Source organism: Acipenser ruthenus, chromosome 2 (assembly GCF_902713425.1).
Source record: "Acipenser ruthenus chromosome 2, fAciRut3.2 maternal haplotype, whole genome shotgun sequence".
NCBI classification, from domain to species: domain Eukaryota; kingdom Metazoa; phylum Chordata; class Actinopteri; order Acipenseriformes; family Acipenseridae; genus Acipenser; species Acipenser ruthenus.
In genome coordinates this window covers 82,479,262-82,492,536 of record NC_081190.1, presented here as the reverse complement: position 1 = coordinate 82,492,536, position 13,275 = coordinate 82,479,262, and the positions used below count along the sequence as shown (strand labels likewise).

General features: G+C 38.1%; 1 protein-coding gene across 3 annotated transcripts in view; it reads left to right on the top strand.

The window, feature by feature from the left end:
• The window catches only part of LOC117409420 (follistatin-related protein 5-like), a 256,417-nt gene that overhangs the window by 38,892 nt on the left and 204,250 nt on the right, over positions 1 to 13,275 (top strand). For all 3 annotated transcript variants that reach the window (XM_034908687.2, XM_034015436.3, XM_034908681.2), the window contains exon 3: positions 1,096 to 1,129. In XM_034908687.2, the coding sequence (XP_034764578.1) occupies positions 1,096 to 1,129 (34 nt within the window). The remainder of the gene's footprint in view (positions 1 to 1,095; positions 1,130 to 13,275) is intronic.

Genomic DNA, 13,275 nt, shown 5'->3' with positions numbered 1-13,275 from the left:
AAAGTAGGGATGTTAGGGTTTTCCCCCCAACTCTGCATTCCCTCCCACCCCCGTACAAGCAGTGGAAGGGGCAAGGCAACACAAGCAACCACAGACAGCCATCATCAGTTAAGACAAACAACATACAACTCTCTGCAGACAACACAAGAGACATCCATCATCATGGTCCATTAGGTGAATGAGGTCTACTGCCATGCCAGTGTGTTGGGGGGTCATGTATATGTGGGCACTGCTTATGCAGGTCTAGTAGGATACAGATACATTATAGTATTATTTCTTTATTTAGCAGGCACCAACATCACACTGTACCTCTATGAATTCCACTGCCATGATCAATGTCTAGTGTGGCATCCACATGTTTGATGTACGTCAGTTTGTTGGGTGTGGAACTGCATGCAGAGCAACATGAGGGGAAGTGTATATGTATGATACATTGTGAGGCACAGGTGTATGACAGAAGGACTGCCAATAGTGCTGTAATATGAGTCTATGTCCTAGCACAACTTTCTGTGGTATGGAATTGCAGATGTTCAATGGCATAATACAGTCTTTTGCAAGGGAGGAAGGCGTGATGGGCCGGCATTAGCATTCATAGTAACATGGATAGAGAGAATGGGAGCACTTTAAGAACAGGACACCCATGTGACAGATGTATGACTCAATGATATTGTCACCTGCAAAAATGGAAGTGTATGAGGTGCACTGTTATAAAACTGTGTTTACATGGGCGAGTGGAATGTGCTGTGTCATGTCAGTTTGAGAGGGCAGCACCAACAACATGGATCAACCAAGAGTTTTTCAGTCACTTTGTTTTGATTTTCTATACATATGTGCTAGAAAAAAAAAAAAAAAACTAGATAAATAATACAAATAATTTAACTAATATACAACATGTCTGTTCGATGTTGTGTGCATTAAACATACAGTACAGTGCATCAGTAACTGCTTTCATAGTCACTAGGATTTGTGTATTCATTAATCCTTAACTCTGAAGTACAATGTGTTGTGGAACTATTCTTGAAAAAAAACAAACTAGTAGAATAAAATGGGTAAAATAAATGGCTATCTAACATTTCTTTTCTTTTTATTTTGCAGCAAGATGGAAGTGCGGAGAGATTACGGATTAAAGGTAAGATTCTGTCATACAACACCTTATTATGTATTAGATATTTTAACAGATTTTAGAAAATTCAGCAGTTTAACACTGTTTATCAGTCATTAAGTTGAATGTGTCAGACTAATGCTTTTCAATAACAAGTGGATTGCAGTTCTCCAATAACTAATTACCTTTGAGTTTGCAAGTGCTGTTTTAAAGGTTTGACCTCTGCTTCAATGTGTGGGCAAAGGCTTTATGTTCATAGGTCAAATGTACATACTAATTTAGAGTGCATTTTCTAATTCTACACTTAACAAGGCTGGATTTAATGTGAGAAAATAGGAAACTTTCTGTGTGTCTCATTTATAATAGATGCCAGCAGAATCCCAGTAAAAAAACTATTGTCTGTTACTGTTACTGTTGCTGCTAGCAGCTAGGTAGATTGCTATCATTCAGATTGCTCAATGCTCTCCACTGACCCTCTTGTCATTCAACTCAATGAACTGGCTCATACAGAAAAGCCTGAGGAACTTCATGTCAAGAAATGAATCTTCTTTTGATATTGGACTTTTCAGCAGTGTTTATGTCAATTGAGCAGAAGCCTACTCAAGACCTAGGGTGTGTTCCTGTGAACAGGCTGGCTTTGTGGTGAAACGTCAGGCCAGGAAATGAATGAATATCCACACCAGGCTGGGGTAATGAATGAATGCTCTGGTGCACAGATTTATTGAAAAATAAAAGGTTTAAACAAAACAGAAACAACACTGTAAACCACGTGTAAACCAGCATGGGTAGCAGTTGCTTTCTAATACTGACTCTCTTGTCTCACAACTCATGTCTCTCGTTCCACCTCTGAATACACACTCCCAATTCAGCCAAAGCTGCTTGTTTTTATACTGTGGCCGAGAGATTAACTAGCTATCAATTACCTAGTTTAACCCCCGACCACATTCAGCACAGGTTTTCTCTCGCTGTTGACCATGCATTCTCACTATCTTATCTGGATGGGGCATTTTAGCCCCATCCAAGCTGTAAACAATAATAACAATAAAACAGCATGTTTTTTTTTTTTTTTTAAATACACCAAACAGTACATTTAAATAATAATAATACAACAAATACAAATACAAATACAAAAAAAAAATCAATATACCTGTAAGCGTGGTCTCTGGAGATTACACTTTCATACAGTGTTGGTCTATATAATTGTCTCAGTATCGAGTATGGGCATTCTCTACATCGACATAGCATGCTTCTGATCAGGTGCTGTGGGGAATCCTGTCCCATTCTTCAGTCAGTGCACCACCAAACTCCCTAAAGTCACGTGCAGGGTTATAACTTTGGCGAACACAATGTCCAAGAAGGTCCCAAAGGTGTTCTATGAGATTAAGCTCTTTCTTGCTTGGTAGTCCATAGCCTTTGCAGTCTCCTGCTCAACATAATCCATGACAATCCTGGCAGTTTGACAATGGGCATTATCTTGAATTAGAATAAACTCAAAGCCAGTTGCCCCAGCAAATGGTCTTACCAATAAAATGTCTAAGTAGGGTAGGGCCTTGGAAACATAATGAGATCAGTGCGACCTTCAATGTAACCCTTTGCAGTCCATTTATTAAATGCGCGTCAGGCACGCCAGGTCTAATAAATTTTCACACGCGCAGTTAATTTTAGACGCGCTGTTTAAAAGTATTTTTTTCCACAGTCAAACGGGTTTAAATGGCCCTGCATATCAACAAAGCACTCACTAGGCATCTCCAGCCCCGCCCCACCCTTTCGTTCGCTATAGCTTTCACCTATGTAAGAAATAAATAAAAATAATAATAATAGTCGTACATACCGATTAATCATCTCCTGATCACTCGTTTTATCACCAAACTCCTCAATAATGCGATCCAAGTCATTATTTTATTACTATAACATCTCAAAAAAGCTCTTCAAATGTCTGTGTTCTCTGTGCGCTGATTCACAGGCAGCCAGCTTGTTTACTTACGACCGCCCCGTTATCTGATACCAGGGCCATGTATGACTATTCATGAGATACGCCTTTTTTTCCGACTTGTCTCGGCTCCTGTCGTTCCCACTCGGCCATTGAATGGTTTTCTTGACTTTTTCCGGAGAAAAAACAACTAAAACCCGTTTTTTGCGTTTCTATAATGATGTCGGACAGGGTCCGACAATGGACCTGATAGGAATAATTGCAATGTTGGACCAGGTCCGACAATGGACCGCAAAGGGTTAAGGAGATGTAGCTAATCTTCTTGACCTAAGAGCAGGCTCATGCAAACTGTTGGTCACAGTTTGGTCGGTTTTGGTGACACCAATTGCTGTCCTGAAGTGGACCTTAAGCTCATGTGCATGCTGTGGTTTATCTCTCACCACCTATACAGGACACCTGGGGTACAAACCTGTGGTTTGATAACATGTCCACAATGTAAAAACTATAGAAGGGGTCACACCGAATTGAACAGCCACATATCTTTATGTATCCCCATATTCCAGCATTTAAACAGCTTTCAGTCTGGACTTCAGTTAAACATCTTTGTCTGCCACCAACTGACATCATTATAAACCATGATTTCCAAGCCAACAACAACAAACAATGTTATCACCTGAGCAGCCACTTGATAAATGATCAAATCTGAAGTCTAAGCGGGGGTCCCTGCTTTTAATGGGGAAATGTATCTCAACAGCTGTCACAATTAATTGAAGAGCACATAAAAGGTTCCCCTTGCCAGTGCATAAACAACCTTTTTGAGACTGACAGCACTACCATCCAACAAGTATCACAGTGCATGGTGCACCAGTACTAGGTAAACTAAAATTCAACAATGTTTTCCAATAGGTGATTATGAAACAGGCTTATGTTTTTTTTATGTGCATGGAATAAGAACATAAGAACATAAGAAAGTTTACAAACGAGAGGCCATTCAACACAAGTTGTATGACATAATGTGTTCCTTACCAATAATTTACAGCTAGTCCCTAAAGGGGAACTGAATACACATGATAATTATATTTGGAGGTGAAGATTAGAGTATATACTATATGTATATGTATAGCAAAATACGCTGTGTTCACATGTGGCCTTGATAAATTATGAGGCATACATATTTCATTGAGAACAGAAGAACATAAGAAAGTTTACAAATCAGAGAAGGCCATTCAGCCCATCTTGCTCATTTGTTTGTTAGTAGCTTATTGATCTAAGAATCTCATCAAGCAGCTTCTTGAAGGATCCCAGGGTGTCAGCTTCAACAACATTACTGGGGAGTTGGTTCCAGACCCTCACAATTCTCTGCATAAAAAATTGCCACCTATTTTCTATTCTGAATGCCCCTTTATCTAATTTCCATTTGTGACCCCTGGTCCTTGTTTCTTTTTTCAGGTCAAAAAAGTCCCTTGGGTCGACATTGTCAATACCTTTTAGAATTTTGAATGCTTGAATCAGATCACTGCATAGTCTTCTTTGTTCAAGACTGAATGGATTCAATATTGATGATGATGTCGGACAGGGTCCGACAATGGACCGGATAGGAATAATTGCAATGTCGGACCAGGTCCGACAAAGTCCGCAAAGGGTTAAACCCGTATTAATTCTGGTTGATCTTCTTTGCACTCTTTGTAGAGTAGCAATATCCTTTTTATAGCGAGGTAAAAAGAACTGAACACAATATTCTAGATGAGGTCTTACTAATGCATTATAAAGTTTTAACATTACTTACTGTAATGTTCCTTAACTCTAACCCTATATTAATAATATAATGAACCAGCTGAAATAAAACACACAGAGGCTGGCTTGCTGGTAACATAACAATGAACTCTCTTTATTTTAATTCCTCCTTTGACCCCACTTCCCTCCATGCATTACATTTTGTCTTAAAGGGACAGTACTGGCATATGAACATTACACTTCCTTTGATTTAAATTCAACACTTTTCACTATATATCCGAGCATCTTGTTGGCCTTTTTTATAGCTTCTCCACATTGTCTAGATGAAGACATTTCTGAGTCAACATAAACTCCTAGGTCTTTTTCATAGATTCCTTCTTCAATTTCAGTATCTCCCATATCTTATTTATAATGCACATTTTTATTGCCTGCATGCAGTACCTTACACTTTTCTCTATTAAATGTCATTTATCATGTGTCTGCCCAGTTCTGAATCTGTCTAGATCATTTTGAATGACCTTTGTTGCTGCTACCGCAGTGTTTGCCACTCCTTCTATTTTTGTGTTGTCTGCAAATTTAACAAGTTTGCTAATACTGATCACTGTGGTACACAACTGGTTACCGCGCTCCTCCAATCAATACTTTCTGTTTTCTACATGTTAACCACTCCCTAGTCCAGGTGCATGCATTTCCTTGAATCCCTACTGCGTTCAGTTTGAGAGTTAATCTTTTATGCAGGACTTTCTGGAAATCTAAATAAACCATGTAATTTAACATTCTTTATAAAATATGTGTATGGCTTTTGCTTTTCAGTTTTTATAAATGTCATTTTTCGGTGCATATTTGTAGCTATTTTCGAGTTTTATGTTAATAGTTTTTTTCTGGGTTTTCGCTTTTTATATAGGTTATGAAATTATTGTTTTCAGTTACTGTGACGGAGTACACCCCGCCCTTGTCTGCATATGTATTATTTTGTATTTGTATTTGTTGTATTATTATTATTATTATTATTATTATTATTATTATTATTATTATTATTATTACACCGTGTAACAATTTGTATTTATTTTTTGGTTCCTGGGTAGTAAGTGTTATTTCCTAATTGCTTATGCCTCAAAAGTATAGAAAATGGCTATTATTCCCCACAAACTTTGCTTTTGTGACCAGGACAGTGATATTTTGAAATTTACCTATTTTCCAGAACATTCCAGATAGATTCAGTACTGAGTAAACTTGGAGTAACTTCTAGAACTTTCCAGTAATATAAATAGTAGTATAAATACAGGGGCCTTAAGCCCACCAGTTCAGTTTAGTTCCAGCTGCCTAAGTGGATACATATCTGCATTTTTCTGAGATGGCATCAAGGTCATAGGAGACTTCAAAATGGTGGCATTCCTGATGGGTCTCCAAGGCGGTTTTACCAAGTTTCCCTGCTATCTTTGCCTTTGGGACAGCAGGGACACCAAGGCGCACTACCACGGACGGGACTGGCCACAGCGGACCGAGTTCTCTGTGGGGAGGAACAACGTCAAGTGGGAGCCACTGGTGGACCCCCGGAAGGTGCTGATGCCACCACTGCACATCAAATTGGGCCTTATGAAACAATTTGTCAGAGCTTTAGATAAGGAGTCAGCAGCCTTCAAGTACCTTCAAGACTTCTTCCCTAAGCTGTCTGAGGCAAAGGTCAAAGCCGGTGTCTTCGTCGGACCACAGATAAAGAAGATCCTGGAGTGCAATGAATTCCCCAAGAAGCTCAGTAGTAAGGAGAAAGCGGCTTGGAACAGCTTTGTCGCAGTGGTTCGGGGCTTCCTGGGCAATCACAAGGCCGAAAACTATGTGGAGCTGGTTGAGACTCTGGTGAAGAACTATGGCACAATGGGCTGTAGGATGTCCCTGAAAGTCCATATCCTTGATGCTCATCTTGATAAATTCAAGGAGAACATGGGAGCATACTCGGAGGAGCAAGGCGAGCCCTTCCACCAGGATATACTGGACTTTGAACGCCGCTACCAAGGACAGTATAACGAGAACATGATGGGAGACTACATTTGGGGGCTGATTCGTGAAAGTGATTTACAGTATAATCGTAAATCTCGAAAAACTACTCACTTCTAAATCTTTTGTAGTCATTTTTGTATTACTTTAGTATAAATATATGTTAATTTGGATTCATATGTTGTTTTTTTCTGAGTTTATGTGAACGAAGACACAAATTTGCCCGTTTTCTCATTGGAAATAGGTAAATTTCAAAATATCACTGTCCTGGTCACAAAAGCAAAGTTTGTGGGGAATAATAGCCATTTTCTGTACTTTTGAGGCATAAGCAACACTTACTACCCAGGAACAAAAATTGTGTTACATAGTGTTATTATTTAAATGTACAGTTTTGTGTATTTACAAACACACCATTTAACGTTATTATTGTTTACCGCCTAGATTGGGTTAAAATGACCCATCCAGATAAAAGAGTTAGACTGCGTGGTCAACAGCAAGTGATTATTGACAAACTGGCTATTGACCACGCATGCGAGAAAACCGGTGCCGAATGTGGTCGGGGGATAAATTAAGTTATTGATAGCCAGTTAATCTCTCTGCCACAATATAAAAACAAGCAGCCTTGGCTGAACAGGGAGTGTGTGTTCAGAGGCGGAATGAGAGACGTGAGTCATGAGACAAGAGAGAATATTAGAAAGCAATTGCAACCCATGCCGGTGTTTTTGTTTCATGTCTGTTTTGTATCTGTCTGTTTTGTTTTGGCCACCATGCCATTTTGTTTTGAGTTCAGTGTCTGTTTCTGTTTTGTGTACATTTTCTATTTATTGTTCAATAAATCTGTGCACCAGTGCGTTTTTTCATACACTAGTGCTGTCTGTGTCTGTCTCCTCACTGGTCTGACGTCACCCACCAAGCCAAGCTGTGACAGTTACTTTCCAAGAATCTTTTTTTCTGTCACAATATGTATTAACTCAACAGTACTTGCACACTTATTCATGTACTGTACCTTCTTTCCTTTGCTGCCTTCCACAACTAAATCCTTATGGTCACAGCCATATTTTTCTGTGGTTTCTGCGTGTTTAGGCATTTTTTTACATTTTGCCACAAATTGCAGTTTTGTTTTAAATTCCACAAGTGTGTAAATAGTCCCTATGGATCTTTAATATAGCTTTAAATCTTGCAAACAAGAACAATCCTCCACTCTATTAATTGTAATGTAATTTTAAATCTTGCACGCATGTTACAATCCTCCAATAGAAATGTATGAATTTGCTGCCATTCAGCAGTTGGGTGGGTTTAAAGTATTCAGAACGAATCAATGTGAGATACAAGTCAGGAAGCCGGGACATTGCCCAACTTTTTTTGGAGGTTAATATATTTTATTTTTATTTTTCATGGGGAATGGGGTCAAGTCAACGAATTGAGTAACAATTTCCAGTGTTTTTCCAGTTTACTGGATATGCACCAATCTCTTTTTTGTTTTTTATATATATATCAGGGGTGTTTTAACATTTTTTATCGGTTAAAACCAAAAATCAGAAAGCCATAAATATATGCTATTAACTTTATTATTACCTGCTGTTCAGCAGTTATACAGAATATTTCTGTCTGGAGTGCACGCTTTCTTAATACTCATTTGATAAAAAGATGGTCATATATAAATACACTGTCTGTAATAAAATATACAGCTTAAAATGTAATGGAAAATAAAAGATTGCAAGCTACTGTAATTGGAATGCGGAAACATGACTAGGTTATTAAGGTTTTTCTGATAAGCTGCAGTGTAATTTATTTTAATTGGAACTATCACATTTGTCTAGTTTCACTCATGAGATGATTGCATGAGTTTAATTTTCTTTTATAGGAGTAGAAAGTAGATTTTCCTTTTGCCTGTTTTGTAACAGTTTTTTGCAAACTTAAAATAAAATTGATATGCTTTGCTGCAAAAATCCAATAAAGTGTTTTGCTTAATGCAATCTGATCTAAAAATGTATACCCTACCTGTAAAGGACGATAATGTAATCCTTTTCATAGTTACTCTTAGTGCTTGCATGATCCAGCCTTTCAGGAGATTATTAGTGCAATGGTAAGGTTTTCAAGGTTTTCATGGAAAAATAAAAATAAGTCTCACCTTTTTCTCAAGTGCTTGTAACAGGGGACAAACAATGCTAATCCTGGATACCCTCAGGGTTGCTACCAACAATGGTATTCTCCTGAGGTACTGTACGTGTTGAAATAATAATCCGTAATCAAAAGGGAAAATCTAAATAAAACTATAAAGAAAAGTGCTGCTATATGCAGGGTCTTGCAACCTCTGCTAACCTGTGAGGTTAGATCCCCCTGAGCTAAACTAAATCACGTCCCCGGGACTGTACGTCACGAGTATGGGGTACGTAGGACCTAATAGTCTTCTTCAGCCGTCTCCGCTGCCAGCTCTCTTTTTCCACGGCCGCCTGCTGCTGTGTTAGAAACAGGCAGCTACTTTTTCCTTTTTCTTAATCAGTATAGGTTCTTTTTCTGGGGTATTCCACTGCTCCGACCAGAGCTTCCGCAGTGTTATATCCTGCAAGGGCTAAACCAAAGGCACAGGAGAGTGTCATTTTTATGGGATTGCCTGTCCCCCCAAGATCTGCCCTTCAACCAATCAAAGAGGTTCCCACGACACACCGCTCGCTCAACTTTTTAACAGGCGGGTCAAAACAGGGCTTCCGGCCTATATATTTCTGTGCTTTGCAAAGAGCTTTGTTATTTGTGTATTTATTGCAAAGGCCTTCATTTTTTAAATGTGTAGTAGCTTCAATATTATTTTATAACATTGCTTGTAAAACAACTAAACTATAAAGCACTCTCACTCTATGAGACAAATGGCAAAAACTTGAAACATTGAATAAATGGTGTCACATAAACAAAAAAAAATGAAGAGGTCTCTAAACCCCTTGTACTGTATGCTTATCCCTTCCAATTTGGTCAGATAGTTTGCCAGGGCTACTTCCAGCAGATCTCACTTGTTAATAAATAATTGCCTTGGTACAGCCTTTTGTTATAGCAGAAAGTTGCGTGAGGGTACGTCACAAACGGCATCTTCACTGCAGAAGTCTTGTGAACATAAGGTACTGCTTTCAGACACCTTAGACCTTTGGTCAATTTGCCAGGGTTTTTAGCATGAGAAGTCATACAATATTTTGGCCATGCACTTCCTATAACGTGAAGAATGAGTGTGATATGTGGTGCTATGTCACATTCTCATGACAATGGAGAGAGAATTGGAGTTTCTAAACTACATGGAAACCCTGCCAATGAAAATTCAGTACATAATCTACACAAAGTAGTTAAAAGAATCCTTCAAAATTATATTAAAATAGTCATACAGAGATCTGCTTTACTGTCTCTGAAACACTATTTGTTTCAAATATATATACAGAGGATAAGAGGTTAGATTACTTGGGCTGCATATGCCTTCTGTAAGTATTGCTATAAAGCCAAGAACATGCCATTGTAAAATAATGATGTATTCCCTAATATTGTTGCATTGCACCGGTTTTCAATGATACACATTTCACATATCATTTAACTTATATAATAAATGTGCTCTGTCTGCAATGCAGACATTGGATCATGCCCAGTAGTGTCAGTTTCTGTTAATGTTTACATCATACAGTAGCTGAGACCAAATATCAATGTGAGAGAGAGCAAATTAAAGACCACTAAGATGCTTGCCACTAGCCATTACAGCAGGGTAGTATTAAATTCCTCCTTTCTTTCAGAAGGTCAGAATAATAAAGGTATGTGGCACATTATCATAAAAGGCAGACCTAGCTGTCTGCTTTGATTACACTTGCCCTGCCATGTTCCCAAAGAGATTGCATTGTAAGCATTTGTGTTCAATCTGAGCAGGTTGATCACAGTGGATAATGGCATGGATTCTCCCCACTTATCATTTAAACAGTGTAAAATTAAAGACAAAAATAAAACAAAAAAAGTTTTTATTTAAGTATAAGATATAATTTGAAGTTCAATGGGAGTTGCAACTTGATTGAGCACTTGGGCTAAATTGAAAAGGCCCCAAAACACCACAAACATGTCTAAAATGGTTATCCTCTGTTTATTTTGATTCAGTTAGGTTGTCATCATACATGGAGAATGAGAGCATAAACTATTGAATATGAGTGTTTGTATTTAGTTTTTTTGTTTGTTTATTTGTTTCATGTTCATACCCCTATGGGATAAGCCTCACCCTGGATAGGATTTATCACAGAAAGTGTTTATAAAATCGATGGGTGAACCAGGGATCATCACAGCATGCAGAAACCAGGAGCAATTACTGATCCCAAACAGGATAAGACACTGATCAGATTGGCCCCTCCATGACTGCAATATAAGAATACACTGAAAATACTTGTAACCCGAGTCCTGATTCTTGGCTTGCAAACCCTGAAGCTCTGCTGTTTATCTTGCTTGACTGCTGTAACCAGCTCATTGTCTCTTAATTTGCAATGCATGGACAATACATGTTCTTGTCTGGGTCCTCATGTCTGAAGGGTTATGAATAACCAACAGGCTGTCTACTGACACCTGATACACCTGTCACTGTCTATTCATACTGGACATTTGAAGTATACCTAATATAGTACAAGTCTTACATCTGATACATGTGGAATGAGTCCTGATTGCAACTTGAATACCGATGTCAAAGCTCACTGAGAATTTGTTTTTATAGCATTGCTGTCATTGATGAGTAATATTCCTGAAGGATTATAAAACAGTGTACATTGCTTGTACAACTAACCAAATAGTAGAGACACTGAAAACACATTAGTCACTGGAATTTTATAACAGAAGCCTTGCACTTTGATTCTCCTTCTCAGTAACCAAGAGCTGCATCTAATGTGGTATTGTGTTCCTTCAAAGGATGGATGTGGTGACAATGTGGTGACAATGCAGCAATGACATATCTGACATGAGAGACCAGTACATTTAGTTAATCACTAACAAATACAATTAAACAATCATGACTAATGGAATGATAGTAAAACCATGTGAGTATTATAGTAAAACCATGCGAATATTATTCAGTTTTGAACCACATTCATTACCGTAGTGAGGAAGTTGCCAGACTTAAAAAAGGAAGTAAAATATTTTTCCCATTCACAAATTCACTCCAAAATTTGTTGTATAACTTTTTGAAGGGAATATATAAAATCAATAAATAAATAAATAAATAAATAAATACAGTCATGAGAGTTAGTCTGCTTTTTTGATAACAGAGGGGCAATCAAATTCCTCAAGGCTATATATATATATACATACTGTAATAATATTTTGGAGGCAACAGTATCAATTTAGAAGAATTTAGAAGAATTAAAACAACACAATCCCATAAAAACTAAATGACATAGAGACAACAATATAAAAAATGGTCAAGTAAAAAATGGTCAAGTAAATACAAGATTGATATCTATACTACATATTTATCTTTATGGGAATACTGAGGACTGCATGACTGCTTTTATGCACAAGGAAAAAAAAAAACTGGTATTCTAGGTAGCAGCATATCTCCTGGGACACGATAGGCAACATGCAGTCTGATTACCCTCACTCTCATGCATCTTTTTGTGCTGACAGGGACTGTCCTTTCCAGATGCCTGTTTGATCTCCACCTTCTGGCAACTGCTTAAAGGTTAGAAACATGACAGCTCAAACTAGAAACTAGACTCCAAGGGCAGTACAGCTCCACACACAACCAAATAGTAATCTTCCATCACATACTAACATTCTAATTCTCTTCAGAAATGTCAATGTTTGCATCTCTGGTATATGCATGAATAAACTGCATACTGAGGAAAAGGCTGTTTTTTCTCCAGATCTATTGATTGTATTTAGCACAGCTTGTAGGACTCGGAACTCGAGTCGCATTTTTCGTGACTTGGGCTCGGACTCAAGTCACGGCCGCAGAAGACTCGGACTCAACCTTGTGTGACTCAGACTTGGACTCGGACATTCGGGCTTCGTGACTCAGACATATTGACGACAAGTCCTTTTTTTATTTTCTATTACACAAAAAAATCTACCTTTCCAGTCCCACTTCCCCTAAAACTTCCTCCAACAACTACATCTCTCAGAATACAATGTCTTCAGTTACTAGGAAAAAGCACAATAAAAACCCACCCAACAAAATATTATCCAATCACTGGTTAGCCCTGTTGTCTTTGCAGCCAATCATAGTATGAATAAGAAATTGGATGTGAGTTAGGTTGTAGCGTAAACACACCTCCAGTCCAGCTACAAATCCAACTGCAACCATCGCAAAGACCACGTTTTATAAGGAATAACTATTGTCAGCATGGTTAACTAGTAAATAAATATTTGGCTTTTAATGAGCCTTTCTCTTTACTACTTTAAACCATGTTCAAAGTTTTTAAGCACTGTAGAAATACATTTCTTAAACTGCAAATCGAAACTTGCCTATTGTCAAACAGGCAGATATATCAGACCGATATGACAGAAGAACCGATTG